The sequence below is a fragment of the Magnolia sinica genome, chromosome 11 (assembly GCF_029962835.1).
Source record: "Magnolia sinica isolate HGM2019 chromosome 11, MsV1, whole genome shotgun sequence".
Lineage (NCBI taxonomy): Eukaryota > Viridiplantae > Streptophyta > Magnoliopsida > Magnoliales > Magnoliaceae > Magnolia > Magnolia sinica.
The window spans coordinates 72,414,537-72,432,677 of record NC_080583.1 but is presented as its reverse complement, the minus strand read 5'-3'; the positions used below and the strand labels follow the sequence as shown (position 1 = coordinate 72,432,677).

Genomic DNA, 18,141 nt, shown 5'->3' with positions numbered 1-18,141 from the left:
ATTGGGCAGCGCTCTCACTGGGGGAGGTGGTTGGAACTGGTTGAATTGAGATTGGCTAGAGCACGCTTGGTGAAGTACTGGTTGGCTAGCATTTGGTTGCAGATGGGTGAGACTTCGAGCTGATGCAGGATATTGGAAAGAGACTTAGTTTCCCTTGGAATGGATAGATTGGAATTGGTTAATGGTAGAATATGAAAGATCCATATGAGTGAAAGCTTGTTGTGCGTTGTGGATAGACTGTTGGGCTACTTTTTTGAATAATTGGGTCATCAAGTTCTCTATCATATTCATGCTGGAAGTTAGACCGGCTATTGTAGGGTCCGTCATAGGTTAGAAGGTTTGTTGTATGGGTGAATCAGGGGTAAAATCTGACAAATCTCCCTGGACAAACATGTTGGCTTGTGTGCATGTTCGAATGATGCTTGGATAAGCTGGCTTTGCAAGGTGTCGAACCCCTAACTGCCTTCTGGGTGTAATGATTATAAGATGGTTTAGCTCTCTCTCATGAATAGAATCAGAACATCTTTCATAATATGTTTCTCTTCTATTCCTTTTTTTTTTTTTTGAAGATATTGAAACAAAATAGAGTTGAGTAGCTCTGGCATGGAACATTTATATATATATATATATATATATATATATATATAGAGAGAGAGAGAGAGAGAGAGAGAGAGAGATAAAAGCTTACGAGATTCTGCAGAGCTTCTGATTACTGACGGTTAAGTTACGTCAGGTGCATCTACCTCTACTTCTAGCTCCCCCTTCCTGACATTCTCTGTATTTGCTCTCTACCTTCTCTTGTTTTGTTGCCTTTCTCCTTTGTTTTTGGATTTTTATAAGAAAATGGATGAAAATGAGGTAACCAAAAGACAAGAACGTACATACATAAATGTAAAGGGACCAGTATGAGACTGTAATGTTGAATATAAAGACAAGAGTATAAAGGGAACAATACGAGACTAGAATGCTAAATGTAAAGACAGGAATGTGAACTATGCTAATACATGTAGACCAGCACGATACAAGAAGTTCGAATAAATCTCCTCAAAATGTACAACTCGACATTTCAAGTCAGTCCTTTGGCTATAAGCCCTTCCCTAGCAAAGACACCATGCTATGAACGGACATGGAAACTTTCCCCCGGATTGTCCATTGGGCATCCGTCTGATGGTTACATGAGTCGAAGGATGGATATTTTACACACACAGCCCGTAGGAGATTTCATGCGCACTAAGGCGGGCTTACTTAAATGGTAGGCTGAGGGTGGACTCACCGTGATTGTTTTGTGAAATCCATTCCAACCATGAGGTATGTGATGATAATTTATATGCAGGGGTTAAAAAGTAGGTGGATTAGTAATTCGGGTGGGCCACACCAAGGGAAAATGTGGGAGAGGTTGACACCTACTATAGAATTTTTTACAAGGTCCACCGAGATGTTTATGCGAGATCCACTCCGACCATTATCTTCCTTGTGGAAATTCATGCGTGGGGACAAAAAAGTTAGGTACATGCATGATTTATGTGAGCTACAAAAACTGAAACAATTTAGATGGTGAGAGTCACCCCACAATGTTTCCTCTAATGTGGCCCACCTATTTGATGGTTGCGGCTGATCTTTGAGCCCTATGGCTAAAGTTTTGCCATTCACCTTATTGTCAGAGTGAATTTTACATACAGATCATGATAGGACCCATCCCAACCCTCCCTAGTTTGCCAGCCCGCTTGGAGGTAGTTGGAATGCATGCTAACCCTGCCAGTACCCACCGCACTATAGGATGGTATTGGAAGTGCTCCATAGGCCCCAGTATGATGCATGTATTTTATCCGAGTCGGGATCCTCTGTTATCATATCATTTTATGAGTTGTGCCAAAAAATAAGGAAGATCCAAATCTCAGGTGAACCACATGGTAAGAAAAAGTGGTGATTAAACACCCACCATTAAAATTTTCTTAAGGGCCACAAAAAGTTTTGATCAAGTAAATATTTGTGCTTTCACTTCATCCAGGTCTGTATTATCTAATCAATAGGTTATATGGCAAATAAACATTACAATCGACCTTAGGAAGTTTGTAATGGTAGGCGTTCAATCACCATCATTTTCAATGGTGTGGTCCACCTGAGATATGATCTACCTTATTTTTGGGATCATGTCATAAAATGAGCTAGCAAAATAGGTGGAGTGAAAACAAGGTGGGTACCAACGGGGTTAGTACTCAGGGAATTGGATTGCGTACTAAGTTACTCAATACACAAGTACGCTAAGGGCACTGGGTAAACTTTGTGGGTTCCACCATGATTTCATGTAGTCAATTATACGCACACCTAGACATATATATCTACCTTGCGAGGAATACATTGAAAACTTAAGCATGATGAATCAGTGAGAATGATAGAAGTAATTAAATTTTGAGGATGAAATTTTATTTTAAAGGGGGTAGTGTAACACCCCGAACTTTTCAACACCCGAATATTGAAAGTTCTCGAGTATTACTATGAAATTTAACTTAATATATGCATGTGTACAATACTAATCTAGCTATCCTAACCTTACATCTCCTATCCAACATGAATCTGACCGTTGAGAATGATCTTCATCTATAGATCACGTCATCCGACCGTTGATTTTAAGACAAGATCATCATATGTCCAAGTATTCCCACTTGTCCATCATAACCAATCGTTTATCCAACTATCCATCAATAAGTAAAGATATCTAACCGTCCACTTTGAGTTTGGACCACCCGATCATAGTAAACTAACTACTTGATTTCCACATCCGCTCGTACATATCAAATTGAGATTTGGATCCATTCATCCTGTTCACCACCTATAAATATGTCTAACCCACCATCAAAACTATAATCTGAGAAACTTACACATATGAACAAATCACTTGAATATAACGGTATACATGTTCTGCCTTTTGATCACTCCAAATACCCACTTGTAATCATTCGTTTACATAACTGACCGTACACCCACTTACATACATGATCAGAGTACTAACCATTAAATTTTTATATTTTTAACATATCATCTGACCATCTATTATGTTAGTTGATATTTGTATATTCCCTTAATTAATTTGGTGAATAATTCTTTATTCATAATGATTTAGATATAAGTTCTTTTGTAAGAATTACTTAGAAACGTGTCTACAATCATGTAGATAATTAGATTTCTCAAAACTCTCATATCAACAATAATTACGAAAATGTCATTAACCTAGGCCCTTGAATTCTAGATCACATGGCTCTCACGATCCGTTTGATGTGAAAATTTATACCATACCTATGTATCATAAATTCACCATACATGTCAAATTTCAGCCCTTAGATCATTGTAATGTAACCCAATGATAAATCAGGCCCTTAACTATTGATTTTGGTGTCCATCAAGTGAAGAAACCTTATGGGTAATCGTAGTAAGATATTTCTCATCATATGAACGACTTGGATATTTCACTTTCTTCCATCCATCGCAACTCAAATTTGGATCACACTTTGGTTTTATATGACTACGAGGTTATACAAAATTTAGACCTCGATGTATAATCCTAAACCGTTGAATGTTGTAACCAGCTCCTTCCTTTTGGTACAAAAGGTGAAATTTTAGATTTAGGTTTTTTCTACCATCGATCAACCATCAAATTTTGTCCAACCGTTTACTTATCCTGACTACACATTTCTCCCAAAATTGGGCTTTGATCATTAAGTGTTGACCATTAATTGAGATCAAGTTCTTTTTCGCACCTGTTAGGAGAATTTTCAAGATAGGTCAATCTAAATTTCAGATCAGCAAAAAAATCATATACCCCAGCCCTATTCGACGACCCCGACCTAGATGAATTAGATTTAAAGAAATATCATTTAAAAAAGTCAAATTGGAGAAACTCAATCCAAGTGTTTATAAAACGAGGAGTGTATGTCATTCTCTACTCACACGCCAACACTCCCAACGTCCAAGGAGGAGAGAGAAAGAGAAGGAGAAGCCTAGACGCCCATCATCATCTTCCTTCTCTACATATGTGTTGTATCCCTCTTACTCAAGCGATGTCGTGATTCATGTAAAGGCTTTCCTACATGGATATTTACTTAGAGTTTAGATCTAAGACTAAGGTGAGGGATTCCTTTAAGCTTACACTAATTTGAGTTTATATGATTTATCTTGTTTTTACATACTTTCATATTACTGTAATTTTTCATGCAATTGATTGATGTAACATTATTAATTATCCTTTTGGGAATTATGGTTAAGGTATGATTTTAATTATATGTGATTTTTATGAATTCATGTGGGTGATGGATATAAGCCTTGCCATTTGCCAATTTTTAAAGTAACGCTTATTTCCACTCTATATTGAGTTGCATTTTTACTCATCTCCCCTTATTTTTGTTGAGTTACCCTATTTGCTACTCTTCTCTTTTATTGAGTTAGCTTATTACTACTTTTCTCCTTTTTAGGTTAGCCTTATGCTACCTCTCTTTATGGCTTAGGTATGTCTCTTGGAAGTCCAAAACTCTCATGGTTCGATTTATTTTTCCATTGATGCAAGTGATGTGTTAGAGGTCTCACATCTAGTGATTCATATATTTTATCGTGGACGTAATGCGCTCTGAGTAGTGACCCTCTTGGTTCAAGTAAATCCACGGTAATGTTAGACATACCGGTAAATCTCCGTAGTGTGAGAATACGGGGTGAGCCGGGTTTTTTTATGAATTATATTTCACATTGTGATGATCACTACGTCCAATCCATGTGTTATGTCATTTTGAGGTGTTCACGTAAATCCACGGTAGTGTTGGACATGCCGACGAATCTCCCTAGTATGGGATGCGGGGTGAGCCAGGTTTTCTATGAATTATATACCACATTGTGATGATCACTACATATGATGGACCACACACACTTTGTTAGGCATCATTCATATATATTGATTGCGCATACTGATACCACTCGTAGTGGTGGAATAGGAGACGTATCAGAACCATCACACTATTCTTATGAATCTCTTGAATTATTGTTAATGTTAAAGGATATTGATCATTATGAGTATGGCATTGACCTTCTCCAACCATACAGATGTTACGGGTGAATTACAGGTTGACGATACGGTCAATAATCATTCTGTAGAAGATATGTTTGAATAAAGAAGAAGAATATCATTAAAATTTATTTATTTATATGTTTTCCGCTGTTTACTTTAATATAATGTAATAAGCTCCCATTGAGAAGGCGTTTGAAGATTAGTCGGACGTTTTTTACTCTAATAATAAATACAGTTAATTTTACTCTCGTGAATGTTTACCTTCGTGAATGTAATTGGATGTGATATAAATGAAGAAAAAAATAATGTGCGATTTTAAAGCACTAATTTTTACATTATTAACATCCGAAATTCTTAAGCACAAGTATATATTCGGGCCACGAAAATTCGAAATGTTACATGTAGAACCTCATCGTTCTATTTCTTTATCTCTCACTTTCTTTCTTTGTCACTAACCCTCCATATATGTCTCTTGTAAGACTTCTTAAAACTTTGTGAAGGTCAAGTCCTCATTTTATAGGAGTTTTAGAGAGATACATAGCTAGGTTTGGTTTTCCCGAGCTATAAGATCCTTTGAAAAAACGGCTCGTGCAAACTGAGCGCGAACCAGGGCAACAAATCCCACAACCGGTGGAAGCAATGCCAGATATGCTTAAAAACCGGTTGAGCCTCATCCGATATTGCTCAAAATAAAATGTCTATGTAATTATAGAATTATAAAATGAGGCAGATCCAAAGCTTAAGTGGACCCTATAGAGTTTTCAATATATGGAAAACTTGCTTGAGTTTTCTGTATTACTAACGTACACATGTATACAAGTTTGAGATCCTATATAGTTTAGGATCTATATTATTACAACATTTATTAGATCATTTCTTTTAGGATAAGCAATCTAAGTATGGTAATGTACAGCTTTACAAGATTCTATAATATCCATTTTTATGACGTGTATTTGAGTGATTTGAGGGATTTGGATGCATTCTGCATTTATACAGAGAATGAGACAGTTGTGCTTTATTACCCCCCTCAAGCTGAGAGGGGTCTCGACCACATGAAGGTTGCTCAATAAGTAAGAGAAACGCAGTGAAGATGAAGGCTTTGTAAATATGTCCGTCAATTGATCCTGAGTGGCAATATATTAGATTTTGATGTGTCCTTGCGTAACTTGCTACTGTACAAAATGGTGATCAACATTGATATGCTTCGATTGTTGATGTAAGACCGGATTGGACGTAAGATAGGTGGCACTTATATTATCACAAAACAAAACCGATGCACTCAAATGTGTATAATGAAGGCCGTGAAGTTATAGTTTAATCCAGATAGCTTCAACCATGGCATTACAAGTGACTTGTATTCCACCTCGGTATTAGATCTGGATACCATCGGCTACTTCTTTGCCGACCACCTAATCAGGTTGTGTCCATGGAAGACACAAAACCCCAACGTAGAGCATTTATCATCTTTGCTGCCGACCCAGCCCAATTAGCATCAGAGAAAAGTGAAATAGCTCTGGTACCAATAATAGAGTTTATAATGCGTGGAAAACTTGCTTGAGTTTACTGTACGTATATTGTTACAACAATCTTTTAGGATAAGCAATCTTGGTAAAATAAGGTACAACTTTGCAAGATACTATAATACCTGTTTTTATGCTGACAATATCCAGGAAATAGATAGAAGAAGACGTATATTTGAGGGATTTGGGTGCATCTGCTTTCATGTAGAAAAGGGGATAGCTGTGCTTTGTTAGACCCCACCACAGAAACCAGTAGGGACTCTTTATCATTCAAAACTTATTGGGAGCCACGGAAGTCATCGATCAAACTGATGTTTGTGTTTTGCCTTGGTCCATGTCTATGTGAACATAGAACAGATTGGATCTCAAATAAACATAATGTGGGCCCTAGGAAGGTTTCAACAGTGGGCGTCACTGTTCCAGTTTTTTCTGTAATGGGTCCACTTAGCTTTGGATTTGCTTATTTTTGTGCCCATGCCCTAAAATTATCTTGCCAATTTTATGAACGGTGTGGATACAACACATACCTCTTGGTGGGGCCCACAGAAATTGGTGACATCACTTCAATAGCGTAGGGAGATAGCTACCAAAGCCGTCAGTAGCTAATCCACGTCCAGTGCCACTGGATATGGATATAGATCATAACCGTCTAATTAGTAAGCCAAAAGACCATCCCTTGGATGAGGCATAGCCCAAAATTGCATTGATGATCTCCGATCCAATACAATGTTTCGAGGCTGGCTTAACGTACAGACCAACGTGTGGGGCCCACCACAATGTTCTCGGTGTATACAAAACTCAGGTGGGACACAAAAGGAACGGTTGGGATGGCAACACCATTAAAAGCAGATTGCATGTGGGCCCCACTGTGTTTTGTCTATGCCATCTAATCCATTCAGAAGATGCATCCAATCAAGATAGATGTATGGACGCCATATAATAGACCTATCTAAGTCTCAGGTGGACCATACCACAGGAAAACAATAGTGATTGGATATCCACCATTAAAATTCTCCTATGGCCCACTGTACTGTTTATTTGATATCCAATATGTGGATTAGGTCATACAGGCCTAGATGAAGGGGAAAAAAAAAAAAACAATGATCATCTTGATCCAAAACTTTTATGCCCCAAAAGGTTTTTAATGGTCAGCGGTCACTCAACACCATTTCCTGTAATCCGATCCAATACAATGTTTCGAGGCTGGCTTAACGTACAGACCAACGTGTGGGGCCCACCACAATGTTCTCGGTGTATACAAAACTCAGGTGGGACACAAAAGGAACGGTTGGGATGGCAACACCATTAAAAGCAGATTGCATGTGGGCCCCACTGTGTTTTGTCTATGCCATCTAATCCATTCAGAAGATGCATCCAATCAAGATAGATGTATGGACGCCATATAATAGACCTATCCCATTACATGGGTCTGGACCACCTGAGTTTTTGGAAACAAGGATTGGATGTAATTAAAACCACATGGTGAGCCCCACACCCATTTGTACACTACGCCATCCTACAAAACGTTTACATTGGATCCATCTAATGGATCCTTATCAACCACATAATCAATTGGATGGGCCTCAACCCCAAATTGTACCGATCTTATTGCTCCTAACCATCCAAATCCACCATCCGTTTTTAATCGCCAATTCCTGCTAAAAATCCACAGTTGGGCCAATCGGATGGACCGTTCGGATCACTCATCACATCCATCACATCAGTACCAACTAGATGGGTAATGACCCACATACCAATAAGCACACATCACATGTAGACGGTGGGCCCCACCATGACAACAGATCCTTCCAAGCATATATATATATATATATATATATATATATATATATATATATACAACAGATCACAAACAGCTGGCTGCACACTTACAGTGAGCCTCATCTTGCAATCGTATGTGTCACTGTGCAGGACATCCAATGACGTCTAAACGGTGGGCCCCACCATGAAAGAGGGGTAATGCCTACAGTCCAATCCAACCGGTCCACCCAGCCCAATCCAAACCTTCCAATAGATTGTCCCCACCACAAGGATCACCTAGTGCAAAAATCAACCCCATCCACTCAATAGGTGGGTCACACCACAGGAAACAATCTCTAGCCCTTGATAACAAAAGACAAGTATAGATGCGGCTGATTTGATGATCTAGACAACCTATTGGACGGATCAGATGTCATGCAGCCGATGGTAATTGATGGTACAACCCGCTGGTAGCCCCCATCAAGCCGTGAAAACGGTGGGGCCCATCCACTCATTAGGTGGACCCCACGCCTGTTCAAGGTGTGGCCTGGCAGTAGAGCGAACCTTGATTTTTTCACATTTTGCATGGTGAGGCCCACCATCCATATAGATCAATTGTTCAAGATTCCCTTTTAGATCAAGTCCAACGAATAGAAACTAATCACAACCGTCCATCCTATTAACAAACCAGATTACTCTCATACCCTACAAAGAGAAAGGTCCAGATTCTCTCATTCAATTAATAAAATAACTATCCTACATATACAAAAATCCAAAGAGAGGTTAAAAAAGAAAAAAACAACTATAGTGGGAAATATTTATAGAGATGCCCCACCACCCACTTGCAGTAGTAAGATCTCATCCATCAATCAAGCTCCACTTCTCCAAGGCATTGGCCCACCAACACCTTTTTTGGGTCTTTTCTATCTTAACCCCTAAACATGACTAAGATTGAAAACAAGATGGCTAGGAAGATGGGACCCAAACCTGCCTTTGGAAGAAATCCACCGTTGAAATCATTGTTTATTCCTCCTGAGGGGCCCAGTCCTGGGTTGATCCCTCCCATTACTCCAGTAGTTGGGGTGTTGGTTGTTGTAGTGGTGGGAGTAAGGGGTGATGTTGTGGTTGGGGTGGTTGTGCTTGTGGTTGGTGTGGTCCCTGCAGCACTGAAGAAGAAAAAAACAGGCCGTTAGATCGTTCAGGGGCGGCCACATATTGGTGATCAAAACCGTTGATCTGATGAGATACGCAGGTGCCGGGGGCTACCTCGAAAATCTTCAAGATTAAAAGATTATATATAATCTCTTAGATCAATGGTTCATATTCGATGGACAGGTATTTAAATGACCAGAGGGTTCATATTCAACTGTGAGATTTTTTTGGGGTCCCCATCCAAACTGAGGCCCATCATATAAACGGTTTGGATCATTGTAACATATCCCCAAATGATCAGAGCACAGCAAAAAGCTGTATGTTGAAGAACAGAAATAATACAATTTGTACTAATAGGTTTGTCCTTCTAGCCTGTCCATTTGTCACCTCATGAGTGAAACAGCAGCATCTGCAAAGTGGGGCCCACTTGATGACACCCTGGATCTCGTCTCTTAATAATTTATAAATTTTAAGAAAAAGGGAATAGGAATAGATATTTATATAAGTTAAGATCATGGACCATGGTTTTAAAACTGGCTAGCTCGAACTCAGCTTGACTAAGTGAATTTTGAGCTGAGTTGCTGGGAAATTGCTCCTGGGTTTGACTTGATCCCGACACGGGAGGGGACCTATGAGTCGATTAGACCACTTGGTCGACTCGACAAAGACTCATGGTGACTAAAAACCAATTGACCACAAGCCCATCTCTCTTGTTGTAGAAGTTGTGATTTTGATTCTGCCCTCCCAATTTTTACATTTTATTAATGTTCACACTAACTCACTGAGTGACTCGGTTCGAGTCAATGTGAGTCGTGTTGAGACCAAGTTATTCTGTAGTGGTAATGATGGCTGTAATGGCCACCACCGTTACCTTTACAATCCGAGCCATAACAGCCCCTATAATGTATAATTGTTGCCACCGCACTAACTCACTGAGTGACTTGGTTCGAGTCAATGTGAGTCGTGTTGAGACCAAGGTATCCTGTAGTGGTAACGGTGGCTGTAATGGCCACCACTGTTACCTTTACAATACGTGCCATAACGGCCCCTATAATGTATAATGCCACCGTTACCTTTACCTTTAACGTAATAGCCTTTAAAGCCCCATAATGGCTGTTACAACACTACCTTTATAATTCGGGTTGTAACGGCTATTATATACCCGTAACATGGAACTGTTAGGGTGTTCCATATCGGTTACGATATGCCCGTAAAGGCCAATACATATAGGTAACGGTCATGACTGTTATGCGATATGGGGGTGAAATGGGGCAATTGGTTTTTTTACAACTGCATCGGCCGTTACGATGGCCGTAAAAGCCATTACGGGGCATAACGACCATTAACCCCGTACCATTAAAAAAAGTGATCATTTTTTCACTTTTCTCATTCCAAAAACCACTGTAACATTAGAGACATAATCATGTTCACAAATTCACTAGATAGTCTAATAGAATACTCTCACCAAGGAGTGGACCAATACACAACCATAAACATATTCAAAACAAAAAATGAATACATATTTGAAATATTTACATTTTTATGGACTTTCTAAATTTTAAACCATTACAGGGATTGTAACAATCGTTACACTCCCATATAGCCAATACCTGTATCAGTAATGATGGTGACCATTACGGCCACTATTAACAATATGGAATACCTTGATAACCGTTGCCACCATTACCTTTATGTAACGCCCTTTACAGCCGTTATGACACACCGTTCGTTACCTTTACAATGCAAGTTTTAATGGCCAATACAGCCCTCGTAACATGTAACTGTTGCCACCACTACCTTCACGTAACTGCCTTTACGGCCCCGTAATGGCCGTTACGACACACCATGGACCATCGATTGGTCAAGTCAACTCCACAATTCATCTTGAGCTAGAAATGAGTTTCCCCGCAACATGGCCTGAAATCTCATAGAGTTGGCTTGGCTTGGCCAAGTTTCAAGTCAACCCATTTAGCTCAATAGATTAGTCTACTACTCTGATTTATTGCTGTTCTCAATAACTCACCGAGTGATTCAGTTTGAGTCATCGTGAGTCATGTCAAGTTGACATCGAGTCTGGAGCGAGTTTCCCAGAAACTCAGCTCGAAGTCAAGTTGACTTTGATTTGGCTAAGTTTCAAGTGGACCCAATAAGGAGAACTATGATTCAACCTACATGTGGGGCTCACTAGATCAATCTACTACCTTGAGTTTTGGCATGTAGCATGTTCGCACTTCTCAGTGGACACTAAGGGGGCGTTTGGATTGTAAATAACTTACGATAAGTTACTTATGCCTCAAGTAGCTTATCTTGGTTTCTACTTATTAAGCTGAAGTGATTAAGTATCTTTTTAAGTTTAAAAAAAAGTATATTTGATCTTAAACCAAACTTACTTGTCTCAAATGAGTTACTTATCTCAAATGAGTTACTTATCTACTTCTATAAGTAGAAAAGGTAGCTTATTTGATGGTATCCAAACGGGCCCTAAATGAATGGCATGGATCACACATGTGCCATTCAATGGAGAAAACAAGGCCACACCTATCGATTCCCAATGGAAATATTCAAAACGTTAGATCATCAAAGGGGAAACCAAAACCTACTTAGTTTTAATTTCAACGTACGAAAGCTACTCCCCTTTGATAAATGTCGACAAGAACCAACTGTAGGTCTAGAAAACCGAGGCCTGCCTAATCATTAGGTGGACCACACATGGTAGATTGAATTTGGACCCAATCTATCTTAAAATGATACGACCACTGTAGCATAGCTAATGTGGAACAAAAAGGAAGGGCATCTAGAAGGAGATCCATCTAGTACTTGGTATCAATGGTTCAAAATTCACATGGATCAGATGATCTAGATATATGATTAGCGGCCTTCGAAGTGATGGTAGAAAAAAAAAATCGTTAACCATCTATCAATCCTGCCGTCCATGCAGGAAAAAAAAAATGAACTTAATGGCAAAGATTGTTTGATGGATGTGCCTTTCAAAAAGTGGGCCATCCATGATAGGTCCGGAGATGATTACATCGTTCTCCATACCATGGAAAGATGACTACTTATGCCCTTCTGGTATCACATCCCATCAAAACAAACCGGAGGATTACAGGAGTGTCTCATATGGCATGAGTCTGCACAACCTGAGTTCAGGTGGGTCCCGCCATGCAACACGCCCTATCACAAAATCACACTACCCGATCATCAGATGCTCCACATGTGGACAGTCAATCAATGTCTCTTAATCATCCATATTTTTAGGTAAACATGTCACCCGCCTGCTCTAATCAGAAAATGGTCATAAACCGAAAACTATAACTAATTCAATTTCAAAAGTGCCCGATTGGTAGACGGCCACAATGAAAAAAAAAAAAATCAACTGTCCAAATTTATCAAACAAATGGCAGAGGATCAAAGGCCAGGACCACCTAACTACAGCAGGTCCCACAATTCAGATGGTTTTTTGAGTCCCTGCTCATTGATCATGTGTATCAAGTAACCCCCCTAACTAGCACTATACATGGACCACTTTGGACCGACAGTTTAACCATTTTGGACCGAACTAATGACGGAAATCAGTCCAAGGTCCAAAAAATAAAAATGGTAAAAGTGGATGTCTTATGGTCAATCAAAGAGAGAAAAAAGGAGCAAGATATTCTGAAAGGAACAGCGAACTACCAACTTCTTGAAATAGATGAGATGGATGCGGACCCTTCAATAAAGACATTGCTTTATACCACATAAAATTATTAAAAATAAAAAAGCAAAGGAGAAATGCTCTTCCCACCAAAATAAAAGGAAATGAAAAGAAAGCCATCCAACAAAAGCAAGTTATTTGAGACTCTATAAGAGTGTGATGGTTGACACGCAGGCACACATGTTGCATACATTAACTCAAATTAAACCATCCAAATTGTGGGACCCACCATTGATAGGTCATCATCACAATATAAGGTCAATTGGGCAATCTTGAACCCTGGCTAATGGACATTTATGGTGTTTTCCATTTACTCGGTCCATTAAATGTCCACCAATTGCATGGTTAGAAAATCAAATCATAGCGATCTAAGTTAGGGCCCACAAGTAACTTTGACAGTTTAATTTGAGTCACCTTTTCACACTATGTCGTAGAATCGAAGTTTTTCTCATTTGGATAAGACTTGGGCTATCAACCAAAGAAGAATCATTGAATCCTGCTCATAAGCAATGTAGTTTGGTGAGGGGGTTAGATTTCATGCATGTGGGGCCCATAGTTGATATGATGGTTGTCACATGGATGTGAGGTTGTGGCCTAGAAATACACATGGTTGGGGTGAAGAAATACAGCTAAGCACAGCCCTTCTTTGGGTAGTGGCCCATAATTACAACGGTTTGGATCATTAATCCATTAGCCCCACGTGTGATAAATCCAACCTGTTGTTGCTGATGAGCAGGATCCTATGGTTTCTGTCAACCAAATACTGCCATGATTTGCTTTCAATAAAAGAAGCCTCATCTTTTGACTAGATAAAAGCAGGCAAATTCAGTCAAGAACACTTTTTCAGCACATGTGGCAATGTGGAACACGTGTGAGAGATCCAAGCCCTTGAGCAGTTTGGCCCTGAACATGGTTAGAAACTGATCAATGGTCAAAATTCAACAAAACAACTTACCCATCTGATGATCGTATCTGATCCACCTGATGAAAGGGAATGTTAAGTGCAATGTGAGTTGGCACTCTTATAACATGTAGGACATGACGTCCGAGATCCAAGCCCTTCAAGTCCAAAGGTCCAAGTTCAACATACAAGTGTGGCCTAACTGATGGTCCGATCATTCTGATTTTTAAGATGAGGCATCTGTCTAATGGGATCCACCTGACGAACTGCTTGGATCTTGCACAGGTGTGCCACATTGACACATGAGAGAAGCTAGTGCCAATAACATGAGATCATAACACACACATACAGAGAGAGAGAGAGAGAGAGAGAGAGAGTTACCTCTGGGTTGAAGGATAGACACAACCAGTAGAGCCTACAAATCATCGACGAAAAACAACAATCAACAGCCAATAAAAAATACAAAATCAATCCTATCAATTTTTGGGGCCCACCATCGACGCCTGAATTGTCAACTTTAGTAATTAAAAAAATATATATAGTACAAAGCTGCACCATTCTATTGCAAGAAATAGAATCCAATGCGTGCATCTATAAGAGAGATTATAGGTATCACCTCAGTAACATAAGCTTACCGTCAGCACATTTTTCCAACCAATGCATTCCATGATTAACACATCTGAACTGTTCAAATGATCAGCCATATCATGAAAATCACCTGATACGAGAATCGGGCTAAACCATTCATGGGGTATGCCAAACCAGCATGTTGGGTCAGATCATCAGTTGTTCCTTCATCTTGACCGTGTGGCCCACCTGATTTTCAGGACTGATGATTTTCATGATGTGCCCAACCTTTTACATGGTTTGGATGTCCTACACATGTGACACATTGCCAGGAAATTGTGCAGAAAGGGAACCTTATGGTATCATGGCCAGTACCTGATCATAACCCCATCCATAAATCAAGGTGGGTGTAAATATCAATTCTAATTCCTTTTCTCGGACACTATTCTTACCCCAACTGCTTGATAGATACACCCATCATTTCTACTTTTAGCAATGCAATGGCACAAATCTTTGCACCATTCAACTACCAAAACCAGAATAGTGTCTATAAGTCATGGTGGATGTAAATATCAATCCCCACACTGATAAATCTGTGCACTTTTAGTACTACTCTATGCAAATTAAAAAATTAAAAAATTAAAAAAGGTGTATCTATAACTAGTGTGGGTGTAAATATCAATTCCTGTTGCTTTTTTTTTTTCTATGTTTCATTTTTACATAGAAAGCCACTATAAATGCTTGTTGTGAAAGTCACTATCTGTACCACACTGATTGATAGACACACTTTAGCCTTTCTATTCTTAGTTAAACAAAATGGTACAAAGCTGTACCACTTTGTTACATAAACTAGAAAAGAATGGGTGGGTATAGATGTCAAATCCATTTTTTGTATGTGTTTCATTTTTAAAAGATAAAAAAAAGGAAGTGGATTTTTTTTACATTGGTATAATGGTACAAACTTGTACCATTCTGCTAAAAAAATAAATAAAGGGTTTATCTATAATCAGGGTGGGTATAAATATCATTTCCATTTTTTTTGTGTATTTCATTCTTAAGATGCAAAAATGGATGTGGGTTATATACATTCTTTTACAAAAAAAAAAATAGAAAAGATAGGGTATATGTATAAATATAGTGGGTGAAAATATCAATTCCATTTATTCCTTTTTTTAAGGTGTAAAAAATGGAGCTTGGTTTTTTAGGGGCTTACTTGGGTCAGCTGTAACAGCAGTGGCAGTGCCAGCAAAGTCACATGTCCCTTGGCTCTGTCCTTTCTTTTGGAAGTAGCTATTGACAGCATAAGAACAATGACCTCTCACAGTATTGGGATTATAGCATGCTCCATTCTGATGGATTGGATTGCAATCAGCTCCAGCTCCACAAGCATAGTCCAATGTCTTTTGAAGGGCCGCATCACTCACATCAGACCTACAAACACACCATGTTGCACCTTCCAATACCCAAAAAAAAAAAAAATGACACCATCAGCCACCCTCTCTACATAGCTTTAAAACACACAACAAAAAGGAAACAAGGAATGAAAGAAAAGAAAACCCATCTCTATGTAGAAGCTCTATATAGATCTAGCATGAAATTTAAAAAAAAAAAAAAAAAAAAAAAAAAAAGGAAAACCCATCTTTACATAGTTTTTTTTTTTTTTATTTCATGAAAAAAGCAAAATAGAAGTAAAGAAATAAAACCCATGTCTTAAAACATATAAATAGAGTTATACATACAACTTACATGAAAAAAGCACCCACCTTCTTGACAGATGCACCACTTCTTTTTACTTTTAGTAATATGATGGTACAAAGTTGAATCCAAAAGTTGAAAAGGGTGGTGCACCTATCAATCAAGGTGAGTGTAGATATCATTTCCAAAACTCATGTCCAATGACATGTAATATGAAGTATGGTCTTAAAAAAAATGTGGTGTGTGGACTCTAGATGCATGCATCTTACAAGAAACATGAGAAATAGAAGAAAAGAAGGAAAACCCATGTCAGAAAAACATGTAATATTATAGAAGAATGCATAGATCTTGCATATATAAAAGTAAGGAAAGAAGAATATGTAAGGAAAGATAAGCAGTAGGACCAGAATAGCCATTGTCATGACCAAGAACATGAGTGGCAAAAGGCCTAGAAAGGTCCACCTGAGCCACCAGCCATGGCCAAGATAAGCACTAGAAGGATTAGAATAGCCATTGATGAAGAGAGAGAGAGAGAGAGAGAGAGAGAGAGACTGGGACGGGAGGGATGAATGTAAGGAGGTGAAAGGGCTCTTTTCCCTGAGGAGAGTTCTCCTAGCTAGTGCAAAATATGTTCGGGATATTTGTAAATACCCCTTATAAACTATGAATATTATAATAACCTCCCTCAAGTTCTGCTTATTGCAAATACACCCTTTCTTTAGAGATTCTGCCAGAGGTATATTAGCACGTGGGCTTATAGTGCACGTATGTCGTCCGACACATTGCTGAAATTGGTCACATGTCATCTAATCCGTCCAATAATGCTAAGGCCCACCATGGAAACTTAGAGGTTTTACAATGGGTGTGATCCAGCCAGTGATTGAATTAGCCTAGTGGAGGAACCCTGTTGGATAGGGTTCGATACCGTTCATAAAACAGCGGGCCCCACATAGTTTATTAGCTCTCGTGTTTGAAAATTGACCATTTCACTCCTTCCAGAGATTATTATGAGCTGTAGACATGTGAGCCTCATGTAACGTGCATATGTCATGGAAGCTGTTTAACGTGGAAAATGAAAATCCCCAAGGATCATGCTGGTCTAATTGATTGGTGACCCACCACCTAAGTTTAGTATTTTGAAGTGGATTATGCACTGATTAAACTATGTGGGGCCATCATGGATGTAAGTGTTTTATCCACGCCGTCCATCCATTTTTACTTATTATTGGATTAGGTGGGATGGAATTGCATTGATCCCATTGCTGCTTAGGAGGATGAGAAAGATTGGGATGAGGTGGGATGGAACAATTTTTGGTTTCATGCAAAAATTTTCTGATTTCCATAAATCATCGGTAGAGAGGATTTTTCCAATTTTTGTACACCAGCAGTGAGAGACATTCGCATTTCATTTAAAATCTAGCAAAAGGAGGTATTACTGCCAGCAAGATCTATGAGTCCCATAAAGATATATGTGCTATATCTATACCATCCATTTATTTTTTTTAGATTATTTTAAAGCATGATCACAAAAACTAGGTAGCTCCAAAGCTCAAGTGGAACACACCGTAAAAACTAATGGGGCTTGAAGGCCAACTATTGAAAACTTCTTACGGGCTACAGGAGTTATGGATCAAGCCGATATTTTTGTTTTCCATTTATCCAAGTCTGTGTGACCTTACGAACAAGTTGGATGGCAAATAAACATCATGATGGGCCCTATGAAGGTTTCAATGGTGGGCGTTATTGTCCCCACTGCTTTCCACGGTGTGATCCATGTAAGCTCTGGATCTGCCTTGGTTATGAG

At 39.0% G+C, this 18,141-nt stretch overlaps 1 protein-coding gene across 1 annotated transcript; it reads right to left on the bottom strand.

Moving 5' to 3' along the window:
- Window positions 1-9,020: 9,020 nt before the first annotated feature.
- LOC131219333 (PLASMODESMATA CALLOSE-BINDING PROTEIN 3-like) lies at window positions 9,021-16,957 on the bottom strand. The gene is made up of 4 exons (XM_058214413.1): window positions 16,800-16,957; window positions 15,856-16,095; window positions 14,457-14,490; window positions 9,021-9,494 (listed from the first exon to the last, which is right to left on the bottom strand). Exons 1-4 carry the CDS (start codon window positions 16,849-16,851, stop codon window positions 9,257-9,259), a joined length of 564 nt encoding a protein of 187 aa, XP_058070396.1. The 5' UTR covers window positions 16,852-16,957; the 3' UTR covers window positions 9,021-9,256.
- Window positions 16,958-18,141: the final 1,184 nt, after the last annotated feature.

Coding starts and splice junctions, on each gene's coding strand:
- LOC131219333 (XM_058214413.1), bottom strand. CDS start 16,851: ATGGCTATTCTAATCCTTCTAGTGCTTATCTTGGCCATGGCTGGTGGC. Junction 16,096..16,799: donor GGCCATGGCTGGTGGCTCAG/GTGGACCTTTCT, acceptor GGGTATTGGAAG/GTGCAACATGGTGTGTTTGT. Junction 9,495..14,456: donor GTCTATCCTTCAACCCAGAG/GTAACTCTCTCT, acceptor TTTCTTCTTCAG/TGCTGCAGGGACCACACCAA.